At 35.5% G+C, this 19,324-nt stretch overlaps 1 protein-coding gene across 1 annotated transcript in view; it reads left to right on the forward strand.

Moving 5' to 3' along the window:
• LOC107694411 (sodium/bile acid cotransporter 7) overlaps positions 1–5,422 on the forward strand; it is an 8,247-nt gene extending 2,825 nt beyond the window's left edge. The window contains exons 5-12 of the mRNA XM_016494099.1: positions 1,902–1,940; positions 2,060–2,095; positions 2,232–2,315; positions 2,704–2,869; positions 3,354–3,405; positions 3,619–3,692; positions 3,771–3,916; positions 4,868–5,422. Coding sequence (XP_016349585.1) covers positions 1,902–1,940; positions 2,060–2,095; positions 2,232–2,315; positions 2,704–2,869; positions 3,354–3,405; positions 3,619–3,692; positions 3,771–3,916; positions 4,868–4,885 — 615 coding nt within the window. The 3' untranslated portion in view covers positions 4,886–5,422. The remainder of the gene's footprint in view (positions 1–1,901; positions 1,941–2,059; positions 2,096–2,231; positions 2,316–2,703; positions 2,870–3,353; positions 3,406–3,618; positions 3,693–3,770; positions 3,917–4,867) is intronic.
• The last annotated feature ends 13,902 nt before the right edge of the window (positions 5,423–19,324 follow it).

The raw sequence follows: 19,324 nt of genomic DNA on the forward strand, positions 1-19,324 counted from the left end.
GCATGCGAGAGTTAGGCGAATTGTTAATTTTGTTGTGATAGTATGTCCTTTTAGCAGTGGAGACATTAGCAGAGAATGAAGAGAGGAGTGATCGATATACATTAAGGTCAGTAGGATTTTGTGATTTGCGCCATACTCTTTCTGCAGCTTTGAGCTTAGAACGATGCTCACGGAGAACATCAGATAGCCAAGGGGCAGAAGAGGTGGTACGAGTTGGTCTGGAAGACAAAGAGCAGACAGTTTCTAAACAAGACGTAAGAGTGGAGCAGAAAGTAGCACTGTTAACATCAAGAGATGATAACTGTTCAGGGGAAGGAAGTTCCCTTTACAAATTCAAATCTTTCATAACAATGGTCACAACGTCACAAGCTTGCACCCATCATAACAGCAACTTTACAAACTCATTCTTCACAGCAATCACATCTTTACAGATAGATTCCTCATATGGGTAACAACCTTACACAATCACAGCTATCACAACTTTACAAATACATTCATCACAATTTTACAAACACATTTCATTACAGCAATCACAACTTTACAAATACATTCCTCATATGGGCAACAACTTTACACAATCCACAACAATACAAAACTGTCTATTGTAATATACCTGCAGATACAATTGTCAATTTATATATTGTTATTCCTTATTTACTTGTTCTATTTTTTCTTTTTTTTTCTTTTATTATCTGTGTTTTTGTTCTGTCGCTGTCATTCTTTTGCACTGCAGAAGCTTCTGTCATGAAAACAAATTCCTCGTATGTGAAAACATACCTGGCAATAAATCTCATTCTGATTCAATCACAACTTTACAAATACATTCATCACAATTTTACAAACACATTTCATTACAGCAATCACAACTTTACAAATACATTCCTTCATATTGGTAACAACTTTACATTAACGCTGAATCACAACTTTACAAATGGATTTCATTACAGTTATTATATCTTCACAAGCTTGCACCCTTTGCAACTTTAAAAACCCATTCTTCTTCACAGCAATCACAACTTTACAAATACATTCCTTCATATGGGTAACAACTTTACACAATAACAACTATCAGAACTTTACAAATACATCCATTACAATTTTACAAACACATTCCATCACAACAATCACAACTCTACAAATACATCCATTACAATTTTACAAACACATTCCATCACAACAATCACAACTTTACAAATACATTCCTTCATATGGGGTAACAACTTTACAAAAATGCTGAATCACAACTTTACAAATGCATTTCATTACAGTTATTATATCTTCACAAGCTTGCACCCTTTGCCACTTTAAAAACACACTTCTTCACAGCAATCACAACTTTACAAATGCATTCCTCCATGTGGGTAACAACTTTACAAATTTATTTTTTCAAAACTTTATAAACCGACATCACCACAAAATCATGGTTGCTGTTATAATCACACTTTGTTATAGAAATCATAACTTTCCAACAGAACGATCACAACATTTGGTATACAAAATAAATAAAAACATAGAATTTACAAATGCCTTTCATCACAATGATTACAGTTTTACAAGCTTATGCCCATCACAAAAACAATCACAACTTTACAAACACATCACAGTTTTACATACAAGTTCTATCACAGGAATCACAACTTTACAAATATTTCACCATAAGGGTATAAACGTTTCAGAAACACTCAATCACAACTATCACATCTTTACAAATGTATTTCATCAGAACTTTACAAATAGACCACCGCAAAACTGTTACAATACTGTTATAATCACACATTGTTCTACAAATCATAACTTTACAACCAGGCAGTCACAATATTTTGTGCACATAGTAGATAAACATTTTTTTCATGTATATGTTTATGTATTTAATGTATATAATGTTTTTTTTTTCTTTACAGGCTGCAGCCATTTTCAATTCTGCATTTGGGAGTTTTCTGGTAAGTCTGATAATACAGAGAGATAAAAAAAGGGAGGAGAAAAGCGACAAATAGACAAACAAACGAACAAAGAAATAAAAGCATAATGTGAAAGTCCCATTTCTCTGTCCTGTCTACAGGGCATTGTGTTCACTCCTCTTCTGCTGCTGGTGTTTGTGAGTATAACTCTTCTTTATTTGTTATTTCTGTTCATTGTGAATGTGCTGAACAATAAGCATGTTGTGTGGGGGTGTTCTATTTAGGTTTGTTCTATAATATATTGAGCATATCTTTTTTTGTGTATGTTTATAGCTGGGCTCCTCGTCTTCTGTCCCATTCTCCTCCATCTTCTCGCAGCTCTTCATGACGGTGGTTGTCCCACTCATAGTCGGACAGGTGAGTGAGGGAGTTGTTTTAGTAAATTGTGCTCTAAATGTGTTTTGATGCTCATTATTTCACACAACCTACCAAATGTCAACAAAAGAGTAGTAAAATCACTTCTAATTCTTAATTAAGATAATGGTTTGTTTTACCAAGTTGACTTTGACTAATCTATGACACAGACAAGCAATAAATAAAGTGCAATAGTAAAATCTAAAATCTGCCTTTTGAGGAAAATCAATTCATGAATGGACAGAATCTCATTTCACATGCTAAAAATGACAAATAGTGCCTGTAAGAGGAAGGAGTAGGAGCGTTAATGTTTCTGTCCTAAATGATTTAACAGCAGAAGTGGAGTTAACAGGAAGTCACTGCTATGATTGAGCATGTTTTGTGCATGTAGATGTGCAGGAGGTTCCTGAGAGAGTGTCTGGACCGCCGGAAGCCTCCGTTCGGGACGGTGAGCAGCGTCGTTCTGCTCATGATCATCTACACAACCTTCTGCGACACCTTCTCCAACCCCAACATAGAGCTGGACCATCTGAGCCTGCTTATCGTCGTCTTCATCAGTGAGTTTTGTTTTCAGTGCAAGAAACAAATGTGACCCTGGAGCACAAAAGCAGTCTTAAGTCGCTGGGGTATATTTGTAGCAATAGCCAAAAATACATTGTATGGGTCAAAATTATAGATTTTTCTTTTATGCCAAAAATCATTAGGATATTAAGTAAAGATCATGTTTCATGAAGATATTTTGTAAATTTCCTACCTTAATATATTAAAATGTAATTTTTGATTAGTAATATGCATTGCTAAGAACTTCATTTGGACAACTTTAAATGCGATTTTCTCAATATTTTTGCACCCTCAGATTCCAGATTTTCAAAGAGTTGCATCTCAGCCAAATATTGTGCGATCCTAACAATCCTCATCAATGCAAAGCTTATTTATTCAGCTTTCAGATGATCAAAAAATTTGTGGTTCAGGGTCACATATTTACCGTAAGCCTATGAAGGTATATCATTAATATTGTTAATTTTTCCCCCCATTTTTCAGTATTTTCCATTCAGTTGAGCTTCATGGCCCTGATATTTTTCATGTCTACAAGGTGAGAAACATGCTTTCACAGAAACACTTGTTTTCTGTCATAGTGGGTCTTTCCGTAACGTTCCATGGTTTAGACATTATTCAGAATGATTATTAAGCTGTTTGTTTTTTGGGTTTTACTTTCATTTGATTGACTAAACCTGATCCGCTTACTCTTTGTGTGATAGACCACATAACGTGTGTTCATCTGTTTATATGTTTGTGATGTTTTCAGGAAATCCTCTGGTTTCACTGCAGCTGATTCGATTGCCATCATGTTTTGTGCGACTCATAAATCCCTCACTTTAGGTAAAACACACACGTCTGTCTGAGTAAAGCAAATTTGAATGGTTACTGAAAACTCATGTTTGCTGTGTGTTTGTGTAGGTATTCCCATGCTGAAGATCGTGTTTGAGGGTTATGAGCATCTGTCTCTGATATCAGTGCCTCTGTTGATCTATCATCCCGCTCAGATCCTGCTGGGAAGCATCTTACTGCCCTCCATTAAAACATGGATGAGCGGCAGACAGAAGGTAAAGCACACACCGATTTGACCAAAACCTATGGAAGTTTATATAAAAATGCTGTAAGTGTGAGAAAATGTAAACAGTACTTTCTATGAAATATAAAGTTGCAATGGTAAGAAATAATCCTACAATTGTGAGATGTAAAGATGTTTTTGTGAAAAAGTTAATTCTTTTTCCAGCTTTAATTTACTATTTTTTTTATTTTGTATTTTGTAGTATTTATTTACATATAGGAAAAAAAATTCTTCCATTTAAATATGTAATATTTTTTTAAGTTCACTATTTTCTGTATTTTGTCAGCCAAACCCCTTGGACCTAAAATAGGTTTTTAAAGTATACCTGAGATTTGTAATTAATATTCAACAACACATTTGCATGTTTGTAGTTCTCTGTTGTCGATGTATAGTCACATAACTCGCAGGTAAACAAATAAAAATGTTCATCTTTTTTAGTGTTTTATTTTGTTTTAATTAATCATTTATAATAATTAATAAATTAACTAAAAATAATGTTTTTAATTAATTTATATACATAAAATCAAGTTATATTTATATTTTAGATTTTTATTATTTAATTGTTAGATTTTGATCAACTTGAGAAGTTATGAACCCAAGAAACCTTGATTGAAAAAAATTGGATGCTGATCACTAATTCATCTTAAATTATTATTATTTTGTAAAACTGCGAGGAAAAAACACTAAATGTGAAGGAGGTTTAACGTGTCGTATCTAGAATGACAAAATGGTCATGAAACACAAAATATTCCATTTTAAATTGTGTTAATTTGTGCTCACAACTCTGATGTGCATATCAGATATTTTATTCCTTATAAAAACTTGAACTTAAAATCTGTTTCACAAGATGTTGAAATGTCAGACGAGACATTCCTGTGCTACTGTATGTTGGATCAAAGTTCATTTGGGTCTGTTTTAACTCTTTAATTGACTTCCTTTACAGACACTAACACCCATATGAACTACACTGTCGATTGGAAGCTGTGAAACACTTGGCTGAGCCAAACCAGACCAGAATTAACGAGACCAAACCAGACGAGACGCCGATCAGGCGGATGTTTACGTGAGATCAAGTGCCTTAACGCGACCCGCGGGACCTCAGACAGCCACCGGCCTCAGTACAGGGACTACAGACGATTCCATCAGCTTTTTTTAAACAGATACATGAATGTATATTTTTATTTTTATATGAAGGGTAAAATCTTTTCTTACTTCAACGGCACTCAGACTTTGTCAAATGGATTTATTTTTGTTTTTTAGACATCCAGGAAGAACTCCAAAGTCTTTTGTGTGTTCATGTGTGTTCATTGGGCTTTGAGGAATTTTAAAGCAGTAAAAACTAAAGTGAAATTGCACTGCTAACATCCTTCACATTTACCTAATGATGAGAGTATTACTGACTCATTGTTCATTTATTTTGATGCAGTAAAAGGTCAGCTGTAGTGACGGCGACACCATTTGACATGTTGTTACTGAAGACAATAAAGATTGTCATAAATACTGTCTAAATGAGGGTTTTTGTGCAAACTGTTTTGTCGTGCAAAAAAATGACAACAAAATAATTATGTGACTTAATAAATCTGTATTTATTACATTTATTTTTAATCATTATTTTCATTTTTTCTAATCAGATACAGATTCAATATTTAGTTACCCTGATTTACCTTCAGTAGATGTTATTGTGTTCAAACTTTTCTTTTGTATCTAATCTATCTGGTTTAAACCGAGCTTTTAAACTAGTATTCAGACTGAAATACAACTTTTGTAGTTGTTAAACACTAAGCAAAAGCACTTTCTGCTGCTTTGTCTTAAAGTCTAAGGAGGTTTAATGCAGTGGCTGTGTTTAGATTTACTTCCATACTGTTGTTTTTTATTGTATGTGAAATACACATAAAACAATTGGAACAGTATTACGCAAAAGCTTAAAATGCTATTTACAGATTGTAGTATGAAATTTTAAATAAAGATGTCTTTTGCCAGTCTGATTACATAATGAGTCAAGAAAGAATAAATGGAGTTGATGAAATGAGTCACATTAGAAAATCGCATCAGAAATGGAGATGAGTCACACTAGAAAGAAATGAGTCACATTAGAAAATCACATCATGGCCGGACTTACCATTGGGCTTGAATAGGCTGCAGCCCAGGGGCCCCGCCTTAACCCGTTTACATTTGTTCAGTTATGTGCCAGTCAGAAATTATTAGCCGCATTTCAACTTGCACACGGGCCAGCCAGGGGCTAACAGCTTTCAACTACGACCTTCGAAGCCATAATCAAACAGCATAAACTGGAATTTATATAGAAAAAGGACACGCATATTAAATCACGTCTGCGCTGCGCCAAATCGCCGATTAATTTGTGATCACATGGCTACTTTAAACGGTTCCATTAAGCCTTTCGCCCAAAAGAGTGCACATTTACAAAGATAATGATCAATTCTCGCATGTTCACGCCTCACTTCTTTATAGAGGATGATTCTATATTAAGTTAATGTTCCACTAAATTAATCTGAAGTGTTTTGAGCGCTCTTTCCCGTCCAAAGACTATAGAATACCTTAAAGGGGTCATATGATGCTTTTTTAAAGATCATTATTTTGTGTATTTGGTGTAACAGAATATGTTGACATGCTTTAATGTTCAAAAAACACATTATTTTTCAAATACTGTACACCTTTAGCCCAAAAGAGTGCACATTTACAAAGATAATGATCAATTCTCGCATGTTCACGCCTCACTTCTTTATAGAGGATGATTCTATATTAAGTTAATGTTCCACTAAATTAATCTGAAGTGTTTTGAGCGCTCTTTCCCGTCCAAAGACTATAGAATACCTTAAAGGGGTCATATGATGCTTTTTTAAAGATCATTATTTGATTTAAAAAAAATAAAAAATAGCCATTTACAGGGTTTGTACGGTCATGAAAAACCCAGAAAGCTTGGGAAAAGTCGTGGAAATTTATTTTACAAATCTCTATATAATATAATATATGTTTAATCACATCCTGAATCTCGGTGCGGGATTGCGCATTTTGGTTTTACTCATTTTCGCAGGTTTCCCACGTTTGGAAAATTCCCGCAAACATTTATTTAATATGCAACGTAGATTAGATGAGTTAAAAAAAATCTCACAGAATATCAGATTAAGTCAATCATTTGAAAACAGCGTGAGTGGTTCAGCTGTATCGCGTCTTCTCGCTCTCTCTCTCTCTCTCTCTCTCTCTCACACACACACACACACACAGATGAGTTAAAAAAATTCACACAGAATATCAGATTAAGTCAGTTATTTGAAAAAACAGCCTGTGTGGTTCAGCTGTACCGCGTCTTCTCGCTCTCAAATTTCAAAATTGTCTCACATCAGCGCATCTCGTCTGCACTAAGAGAGTGAATTTACAGTTTTTAATTGACAGTTTATTCCATTTCTGTACCTGAATTTTCCTTAGCATATGATATGATAAATCTGAACATTTGTGTAAAATAATGGAGCATTAGGTCATAAATTGCCTTAAAAGTCATTGAAATGTATTGGTTGAATGAACCCTGCATTTAATGAGTGAATGCCTACGATATAGGAGTTCGCCTATCACATAAACTAGAGTCCTGTTTTTCCGAATATCTGCACGATGGCAAATGCACAATAAACACAGACACAAAATTCTGTTTTGCCCCATCAGGAAGAAATGAGTCACATTAGGAAGAAATGAGTCACATTTGAAAGAAATGAGTCACATTAGGAAGAAATGAGTCACATTAGGAAGAAATGAGTCACATTTGAAAGAAATGAGTCACATTGGAAAATCGCATTCGAAATGGAGTAGATGAAATGAGTCACATTGGAAAATCGCATCAGAAATGAAGTAGATGAAATTAGTCAAATTTGGAAGAAATTAGTCACATTGGAAAATCACATTAGAAATGGAGATGAGTCACACTAAAAAGAAATGAGTCACATTAGGAAGAAATGAGACACATTAGGAAGAAATGAGACACATTAGGAAGAAATGAGACACATTAGGAAGAAATGAGACACATTAGGAAGAAATGAGACACATTAGGAAGAAATGAGACACATTAGGAAGAAATGAGACACATTAGGAAGAAATGAGACACATTAGGAAGAAATGAGACACATTAGGAAGAAATGAGACACATTAGGAAGAAATGAGACACATTAGGAAGAAATGAGACACATTAGGAAGAAATGAGTCACATTGGAAAATCACATTAGAAATGGAGATGAGTCACACTAAAAAGAAATGAGTCACATTAGGAAGAAATGAGTCACATTTAGAAGAAATGAGTCACATTAGGAAGAAATGAGTCACATTGGAAATTTGGCATTAAAACGCCATTAAAAATCTTTATGAGCAAACGTGTCGCCCTGGCATTGGGAGTTCTGTGGAGAATCGGATATGTGTGTTTAGACGTAGGTCGGATGTCCAGATATCAGATGTGTATCCGATTAAAATCCACATTTGGAAGTGGCTCAGATCGGATGCACATTTGGAAGTGGCTCAGATCAGATGCAAAAAAATCATCTCTCGTGCGGGTTTTTGTGTTTACACGTGTGCAACAAATTCCGATCTGTGTCAGATGTCCTGCCCTGCACATCAGAAATGGAGTAGATGAGTCACATTTGAAAGAAATGAGTGACACTGGAAAATCAGATTAGAAATGGAGATGAGTCACACTAGAAAGAAATGAGTCACATTTGAAAGAAATGAGTCACATTAGGAAGAAATGAGTCACATTTGAAAGAAATGAGTCACATTGGAAAATCGCATTAGAAATGGAGTAGATGAAATGAGTCACACTGGAAAATCGCATCAGAAATGAAGTAGATGAAATGAGTCAAATTTGGAAGAAATTAGTCACATTGGAAAATCGCATTAGAAATGGAGTAGATGAAGTAAGTCACATTTGGAAGAAATTAGTCACATTGGAAAATCCAATCAGAAATGAAGTAGATGAAATTAGTCAAATTTGGAAGAAATGAGTCACATTTGAAAGAAATGAGTCAGATTGGAAAATCAAATCTGAAATGGAGATGAGTGACACTAGAAAGAAATGAGTCAAATTAGGAAGAAATGAGTCACATTTGGAAGAAATGAGTCACATTTGAAAGAAATTAGTCACATTAGGAAGAAATTAGTCACACTAGAAAGAAATGAGTTACATTAGGAAGAAATTAGTCACATTTGGAAGAAATTAGTCACATTGGAAAATCAAATTAGAAATGGAGATGAGTCACACTAAAAAGAAATGAGTCACATTAGGAAGAAATGAGTCACATTAGGAAGAAATGAGTCACATTAGGAAGAAATGAGTCACATTAGGAAGAAATGAGTCACATTAGGAAGAAATGAGTCACATTAGGAAGAAATGAGTCACATTAGGAAGAAATGAGTCACATTAGGAAGAAATGAGTCACATTAGGAAGAAATGAGTCACATTAGGAAGAAATGAGTCACATTAGGAAGAAATGAGTCACATTAGGAAGAAATGAGTCACATTAGGAAGAAATGAGTCACATTAGGAAGAAATGAGTCACATTAGGAAGAAATGAGTCACATTGGAAAATCACATTAGAAATGGAGATGAGTCACACTAAAAAGAAATGAGTCACATTAGGAAGAAATGAGTCACATTAAGAAGAAATGAGTCACATTTGGAAGAAATGAGTCACATTGGAAAATCACATTAGAAATGGAGATGAGTCACACTAAAAAGAAATGAGTCACATTAGGAAGAAATGAGTCACATTGGAAAATTGCATTGGAAATGGAGTAGATGAAATGAGTCACATTGGAAAATCGCATCTGAAATGAAGTAGATGAAATGAGTCAAATTTGGAAGAAATTAGTCACATTGGAAAATCGCATTAGAAATGGAGTAGATGAAATGAGTCACACTGGAAAATCGCATCAGAAATGAAGTAGATGAAATGAGTCAAATTTGGAAGAAATTAGTCACATTGGAAAATCAAATTAGAAATGGAGATGAGTCACACTAAAAAGAAATGAGTCACATTAGGAAGAAATGAGTCACATTTGAAAGAAATGAGTCACATTGGAAAATAGCATTAGAAATGGAGATGAGTCGCACTAGAAAGAAATTAGTCACATTAGGAAGAAATGAGTCACATTAGGAAGAAATGAGTCACATTTGAAAGAAATGAGTCACATTGGAAAATCACATTAGAAATGGAGATGAGTCACATTAAAAAGAAATGAGTCACATTAGGAAGAAATTAGTGACATTAGGAAGAAATGAGTCACATTGGAAAATCACATTAGAAATGGAGATGAGTCACACTAAAAAGAAATGAGTCACATTAGGAAGAAATGAGTCACATTTGAAAGAAATGAGTCACATTTGAAAGAAATTAGTCACATTGGAAACTCGCATTAGAAATGGTGATGAGTCACACTAAAAAGAAATGAGTCACATTAGGAAGAAATTAGTCACATTTAGAAGAAATGAGTCACATTAGGAAGAAATGAGTCACATTAGGAAGAAATGAGTCACATTTGAAAGAAATGAGTCACATTGGAAAATCAAATCAGAAATCGAGTAGATGAAATGAGTCACACTAGAAAGAAATGAGTCACATTGGAAAATAGCATTAGAAATGGAGATGAGTCGCACTAGAAAGAAATTAGTCACATTAGGAAGAAATGAGTCACATTTGGAAGAAATGAGTCACATTGGAAAATCACATTAGAAATGGAGATGAGTCACATTAAAAAGAAATGAGTCACATTAGGAAGAAATTAGTGACATTAGGAAGAAATGAGTCACATTTGGAAGAAATGAGTCACATTAGGAAGAAATGAGTCACATTAGGAAGAAATGAGTCACATTTGAAAGAAATGAGTCACATTGGAAAATCACATCAGAAATGGAGATGAGTCACATTAGGAATAAATGAGTCATATTTGGAAGAAATTAGTCACATTAGGAAGAAATTAGTCACATTTGGAAGAAATGAGTCACATTAGGAAGAAATGAGTCACATTTGAAAGAAATTAGTCACATTGGAAAATCGCATTAGAAATGGAGTAGATGAAATGAGTCACACTAGAGATAAAAAGTTTGCAATGTTTGAAGGTTTTAAAGTCATAGTCTGTCAGACAGATGGATAGATTATGTGGCTTCTAAGGTATTCTCGATGGTTGCTTAGGTATTCTTGATGGTTGTTAGGGCATTGGTATGCAGTTGCTAGGATGCTGTCGGTGGTTGCTAGGGTGTTGCCAGGCAGTTCTAGGGCATTGCCATATGGTTGCCAGGTTGTTCTGGATGGCTGCTATGTGATTTCAAGCCAACTACAGTTTTTTAAAACTGCTTACACACATTTTCAAAACTTTGCCTCTGTTTTTCAAAACTTTACACAAAAATCCAAGAATTGTACAAACAAAATGCAAAATGCCTCACATCTCTTGCAAAATGAAGCACTGCATTCAAAATATAACAAACACATCTCAAAAAGCAAACATTTGTCTTATGTTGCAAACTCCTTTGCCATAATATTATATTTCTGGATATATCATATACACACAGTTATTCAAAACCTAAAGCTCTTCTTCATGAGCTCCTGTGTACATTCCTGTAAAAGATTGAAAGTAATTGGCAGAGAGATGTTGAAAAATTCATGGTAAACACGAAAGCAAGATTGAAACCAATTTTTTTTTTTTTTACTGTAAGTATTTGTGGTTGTGAATACAGTATTACACAGTACATCAACCATGTGTAGTTGGACAGAAACCAAACATAATATTGAAAAAGGTGACTATTCCAAAGCCTATTCCAAGGCCTGTTCTAAAGCCATGATTGGTTGGTGTTAAGCAAAGCAATGAATGTTTGCACATGTGAGGAGTTAGTGTGAGGCACTGATGAATTAGTGGCATTTTGATTGGTTGTGTTTGAAAAAGAAAATCAAGATACTTCCTCTTAGATTTTTGTGTTACATAGAGAATTGTGTGTCATATCGAGTCAAAGGCTGAGAATTAGTGAATGGTTTTGCAGATTTGGTGTGTGGTTCTGGTGTTTGAGTGTCAGGTTTCAGAAATTGTGTGACAAGTACATTTTTTGTGTGTATGCATTAATTGTAATAGGGTGTTCTGGGTGGTTGCTAGGGTGTAGTGAATGGTTTTTGTGGTGTTGCTATATTATTGCAAGCCAGTTGCTAGGATGTTCTGGGTGGTTGCTAAGCTAATGATACACAGCTGCTAAAGGGTTCTGGGTGTTTGCTAAGGTAATGCTACACAGCTGCCAGGGTGTTCTGGGTGGTTGCTAAGGTAATGCTACACAGCTGCTAGGATGATCTGGGTGGTTGCTAAGGTAATACTACACAGCTGCCAGGGTGCTCTGGGTGGTTACTAGGCAGTTGCTAGGGTATTGTGGATGGTTTTTGTGGTGTTGCTGTATGATTGCAAGCCAATTGCTAGGGTGTTCTGGGTGGTTGCTAAGGTAATACTACACAGTTGCCAGGGTGTTCTGGGTGGTTGCTAAGGTGATCTTCTGGGTGGTTGCTAAGGTAATGCTACACAGTTGTTAGGGTCTTCTGGGTGGTTGCTAAGGTAATGCTACACAGCTGCTAAAGTGTTATGGGTGGTTGCTAAGGTAATGTTACACAGTTGCCAGCGTGTTCTGGGTGGTTGCTAAGGTATTTCTACACAGCTGCCAGGGTGTTCTGGGTGGTTGCTAAAGTAATTCTACACAGTTGCCAGGGTGTTCTGGTGGTTGATAAGGTAATTCTACACAGTTGCCAGGGTGTTCTGGTGGTTGCTATGGTAATTCTATACAGTTGCTAGGGTATTCTGGGTGGTTGCTAGGATGTTTTATCATGTTATTATCATGTCCTAGCCAGAAATTTTTAGAGATATATTACATTTTAAAATACATTCAAATAGAAACAGTTTAAATGGAAATAATATTTCACAATATTACTGTTTTTACTGTATTTTTGATCAAATAAATACAGCCTTAATGAGCAGAAGAGACTTCATTCAAAAACATTAAAAAATCTTACACACCCTAAACTTTTTAACTTGTGATTTTTTTCAAAAACAGTGTTCTGTGTGCGTGTTCAGTTCCCGGTCGGTGTGATGAGGTTGTACTCGGCCTGCAGCACCAGGAAACTGTTTTGCCGTATTTTGCGCACCTGCACCAGGTCTCCGCACTCCTGCACGTGGGTGATGCCTCTGTCAGCATGGTTACGGTCATTCAGCGACACAGCTGTACGTTTGCGACAGTGTTTCCTCTGCAGGTACCGGAGCCCCACAGCGATGGCCATGCCGAGCGCAGCCGAGAGGCCCAGCAGCAAACCCAGCTCAGACGCACTCTGCCTGGGCACGTGATCCGGCCTCTCGATGCCTCTCTCCGGCACTCCAGACGGGTCTTTGGCCTGTTTAGGGCGATTGAGAAAATCTCCAAACAGATCAGATGGGTGTTTTTTGTGCTGGGTCAGGGAGACAGCGCCCTCTGTGGGCTCTCGGGATGGGAAGAAGTCGGAAAGGGCTTGTTGGGGAGCCGGTGAGGGTTCGGGATGGAGGGATGCAGTGAAGAACTGTGTGTTATGAGTGTGTACTGGAGGTGTGTAGGTGTGTGTTTGTTGCATTGTCATCTGTAGAGATGCATGAGTCTGTATCAGTGGATTTGGGACGGTGTGTGTGTTGTTAGCAGAGGTTTCTTGTGTGTTATCAGGTGTTGGTGTGTTTGTGTTATGGGTTGAGATGCTCTGAAATGAAGACGTGTTTGGGAAAGTTTGTGTAGATGAGGACAGTGGTGTTTGAGTGCCATTTGACGATTGTGTGTTTGTGTGCGTGTTAAAAGATGGAGTTGTGTGTGTGGTATGAGTTGAGTGTGTGTTTGTGTGTGTGTTGTGTGTTGAGTGTGTGTTGGTGTGTGTGTTATGTGTTGAGTGTGTATTTGTGTGTGTGTTATGTGTTGAGTGTGTGTTAATGTGTGTGTTATGTGGTGCATTTAACGATTGTGTGTTAGTGTGTGTGTTAAAAGTTGGGGTTATGTGTGTGTTGTGAGTTGAGTGTGTGTTGGTGTGTGTGTTATGTGGTGCATATGTGTTAGCGTGTGTAGATGTGATTATGTGTGTGTTGGTGTGTGTGTTATGTGTTGAGTGTTTGTTGGTGTGTGTGTTAGCATGTGTAGATGTGTTAGTGTGTGCAGACAGGGATGTGTGTTTGCCTGTTTTTTCCAGTAGTGAGGCTGCACAAAAAAAAGAAACACATAAAGCATTTAATATAAACTAAATATTTGCATTTTGCAAACAAAATATGACTTTTTGTTTGCATTTAAGCAAATTTAAGTGCCGTTAAAATGTGTGGAACTCACCACCACGATGCTAGTCTTGCTAATATGCTCAGAGTGTTCTGAGGACGTTGCTATGCAGTTGCTAGGGTGTTTGAGATTGTTGCTTTGCAGTTCATAGAATGTTCTAGTTGGTTGCCAGGGCATTGCTACACAGTTGCTAACAGTGCTGGGTAGTAACTGATAATGTAATCTGGATTACATGTAATCTGGAATATGTAATCAGATTCCAAAAATGTTGTACTTGTTTTTGATTATATTACATTTTAAAATACTCGTAATCAGACTACAGTTACTTTTTTATGGATTACATGATTACAAATTATTCACCCAATGAATTCACGCAGTAAATTATTCATCATTTATAGATGCCCCCTAATTCTTTTTTCTCTTTTTAAATCTTGTTTTTGATTATATTACATTTTAAAATAATCGTAATCAGACTACAGTTACTTTTTATGGATTACATGATTACAAATTATTCACACAATGATAGGAAATTATTCATGATTTATTGATTCTCCCTTATTCTTCTTTTTCTCTTTTAAATGTTTCCTGACAAAACTATCTAAAACCTGGAAGATTTGGTCCATGTTATTGCTGTGTTCATGTTTATTCATTTTTGTTCATGTGATGCAGAGATTCCCAAACCCCTCTGACCTAAAATATTTACTTGAAGATTTAAAGTTAGTATTTCAATCATTTAACGACACATTTGCATGTTTATAGTTCTCTGATATCAGTTAATGGTCACACTGGCATGCAGATAAACAAATAAAACATGACCTACATTTTTACATTTGAAATAAGTAATCCCGAAGTAGTCAGACCTAAAATTTGTATTCTAAATTACATTTCTGACTACAATTTTCTGCATGTAATTTGTAACCAGTAACAGGCTACTATTTCAGGCTAACCCAAGTCAAATTCAGGTCCATTAATTATTATTGTTTATATAATGTGTGTGTGTTGGTCGTAATCACCTGTTGTGTTCACCATCGGTTGTCCTGTAATGCTGTCAGTGATCTGAGAACTACGTGTCCCATCATGCACCACTGCCGATCTGATTCGAGACCAGTACACAAAATAGGACTGAACCAGCGTGATGCTGCAAAGAGAAAGAGAATAAAATGTGACCCATTAACTTCTCTACTTATTTCTTTATACTGACTTCTCATATGTTCCCTAATTGCTGTCAAGCTTTTCAAGTCTAAAGATAATTTATGGACTGTACAAACATGGAACACTGTTTTTCCTCACAATTTAATATATAAATATATATATATTTAAAACATTTTTTATTTTTTTTTATTTTTATTTATTTATTTTCTTTAATTAATTTTAATTAAAAAAATTTTTTATTATTAAGTCGTGTGTATGTGGGCGGGAGGGTGTGATGGTTGTTAATGTAATTGTATATGTCAAAACTCAATAAAAAATATTAACAAAAAAAAAAATGTGACCCAGACTGTGAAAACCCAGCTAAAGTCATTTTTTGTGATTTACTGTTTTCTACATAAAAGCATCCTTCATAAGGTAAAGAACATTCTGTGAAAATGTAACACTGATATCTTTCATCTATCTACATGTTTGCATGTATGCAACTTACAACAATACATGGACTCACTGCTGGTCTAGACTGGTTTACTTAGATCTAATAACACAGCCCTGCTTTTCTATAGCAAGCTGTTTGTACATCATAATCTTTCTGGTTCTGGTTGAGCTAGTTATACTACAGTCACAGTGTAGCTGGTGTTTTTCTCACTAAAAGCGCAGGTCTCCACTGGGTTGTGTCGGGGCCCTCCAGCTGAAGGACAGGTTCCTCTTGAGCATCTTGTCCGAGTGTGTGACGGTGTCGTCTGGGCTGAGGCAGGACAGTGTGTGTGTGCTGGGAGGGTGGAGCGTGAACTCGCCGCCGACCACACGGTCCTCCAGAACAGAGCGAGCCTGAAGCAGAAACCCCATAAACGCCCGGGAACTCTGAACCGTTACTGAGCAGAACAACACACAAACTATTAGTCACTCACTTTGTAGATAGATAGATAGATAGAAGCGTGTTACCTGTGAGTGTGTGTTGTGGCAGGTACACTGATCGGCTGGTGCGTACGGTGACGGTGGAGTGTGTGTGTGTGTGTTGTGGGAAGGAGCCGATGTGGCCAGGCTTCATGTTCACACATGATGAGACGCTCGCCCCACGAGAGAAACACACACCACAGGCGGGAAACACACACACTATCACATATCCAGCCCATACTGCCTTCATCAGCATCATCTTCTTCATAATTTCTGCTAAGAACATGAGTGCTTGACTGCTATTAGACGTAAATACAACTGTGTTTTTGTTACATTAAATTACATTTTTACATTGTATATATTTGTTAATGTTTAAAAAAATATGAATTTGTTCCAAAAACAATTCACATGTATGCATTTGGCAGACACTGTTATTCAAAGCGACTTACATTGCATTCAAAGTTACACAGTTCAGAAATTCCATGTGAATCGAAGCCATGGTCTCAGCATTTTTATTTTTATTATTATTATTATGTATTTATGGCTATTTTATTTATTTTTAATTGTAAATTTAATTATTTTATTTTAATTAATTATTTTACTCATATTGTGTTTATCTTAATTGTTTATTTTTTAAATATACATTTCAAAATATTCTATTCTAGAATCAGACTGTTCCTTGCAGAAAGAAATGGTTAAATATAACAGTATCACTTTCATTAAAACCAATCAAATATGATAAAACAACAAATATTATATTAGAGGCTTGTTAAAAGATTGAAAGTCATGATTCATTCAGTCAGTTCATAAACATGAAATATTTAAAGGTAGAACGTTATATTATAGATGTATTTTTTTTTATATATTTGAGATATTCTGACTGTTAGTTGGTTTAGTAAAAATAAGGTGTTTACTCAAAAAGATACAATAAATATAAAATATACATTTATATTATTTGATAATATGAATTTACATTATTAAATAACGATTAAATTATATGATTAAATATTAATTACATTCATATGATATATTCAGGTGATCAGTGATATCAATTAAATACATACTTACATTGAAGAATCTTCTGTCCTGCAGGTCAGTGAAACATTAACAACTGAGAAGTTTCTCTCTGAGAATTTCATCTCTCTCTCTCTCACTTCCCACCCCTTCCAATTATTTTCTTTTCTAATCCTGCCTTCCTTTTATCCTGATGTCTTTTATTCTCTCTATCTCTGGACCAGGATGTGCAACAGCTGCTGATCCAGGAACCACCACATCCTCCTCCTCCTCCACACACACTCACACACACAGAGCATCCCCATCTCATGAACTCCAATAAAGACCGAGTTCAGCCAGTAAAGCTTCATTCTCAGATATTCTTGCTACAGACATTTCATCTCTTATCAGAGAGATTCTTCAGCATCCTCTCCAAGAGCTGCACATCTGCAGAAACATACAAAACACTATTAACTAAAACACAATATTATTCAAATATACATCATGATTTTATGAATTATTTGCATGCATGGTGTGTGTCGTACCCTGCTCTGTTGCTCTTCTCAGCCAGTGATTGACAGCTGGCACACACTCAGGCAGCGCATGTGAACACAAGGCCTGTCAATCAGAATCAGAAGGCTTACATTAATACTAATAATATATGAATGCAATTTAATGCCCAGATTATTATTGCTCACCTGGTGGAGATAGCTGTTTATCTAATAACATGCACCTGCTAACACACAAACACGTTAACCTTGCTAATAGGGGCATTTACTAAAATTTGCAAAAACATTAAATAGATGCCAGATTGAATTTAACCCAGATGAAAACGAGGCTGTGAGGGATACCTAAAGGTGCTGTATGTAATTTTTTGACTGTACTAAAGCATAAAAATGCCATATTTTAGGAAAAATCCTAAATTCACATACATGTTTTTCCTAAAAGCAATAGTACAGCCAGTTATTCTGCTTTGAAATGTGTGTTCCGTGTCGGAATGTCTGTTTTGTTTTGGTCTGTGTGATTCCGCACACCGCCAATTTAACAGCAAAAAACAGCATACAGCATCTAAAATCCCGACCTAAAAAGGCTTTGGAATCCATCTAAAAAGTCAGATGAATATTAAAACGCATATAAATCAACTCATCAACTCACAGTGTAAGGCTCAATTGCCAAGGAGCGGAGGAACAGATAAACTGATTCAATATAGTGAGTCATTTATGCTGGAACCACTCTTGATTTATTGAAACTCGTGACTTTGATCATTCATTTCAAGCAATTCACTAGCAAAAACCAGATTTTAAAAAAGCCATTCATTTTCAAATTTCAACATCACTTGTAATTATTTTAAAAAGCATGTAGTGATGGGTGAAACAGAGCTTTTTCGAAACTCTGAATCAGTTAAACTATTGCGTCGCAAAATAATTCACATATTGATCAATTTCAAAGTGCTCCAATCGGATTGCGTATATATCGAATTATTTGATTCAGATTGTTGAATCCTGTTATTCACAGGATGAATATAGAGACTGCTTTAGGATTATCAGAGCTTTGGATATTTTATCTAGATCAATTTTTAATAAAGAAAAAAGCGGTTTAGAGCCAGTAAGGGAGCCAGTAAATAACAAAAAAAAAAAAATATATTATTTATATATATTAAATTTTTTATTATATACATATGCATGTATGTGTGTTTATATACTCTCTCTCTCTCTCTATATATATATATGTAGGCCTCTGTGTGTGTGTGTGTGTACGAAATAAATCATGTAGAGTTAAGATTATCTCTTTTTTGTGACTATGCTCATGAAGGATATACTGGTAAACTATAAAATGGAAGAGATCTGATTCAAGATATCCTCACAAAAGTGTCTCACACGTTATTTAGCCTCTATTTGTTCCACTTCTTTCATGTAAATAAATAAATGTAAATAAGTAAGCATTTATTGACTTGTTTGCTTGCTTTCTTACCACTTTCTCTTTCAGTTCTGCTCCTGTACTTATTCATTTAGTCATTTATAGATGCGGCATGGGGCGTGTAGTTTCACTTTCTTTTTCGCCTACATC

Source organism: Sinocyclocheilus anshuiensis, unplaced genomic scaffold, assembly GCF_001515605.1.
Source record: "Sinocyclocheilus anshuiensis isolate Anshui unplaced genomic scaffold, SAMN03320099.WGS_v1.1 scaffold1826, whole genome shotgun sequence".
In the NCBI taxonomy this organism is placed as follows: domain Eukaryota; kingdom Metazoa; phylum Chordata; class Actinopteri; order Cypriniformes; family Cyprinidae; genus Sinocyclocheilus; species Sinocyclocheilus anshuiensis.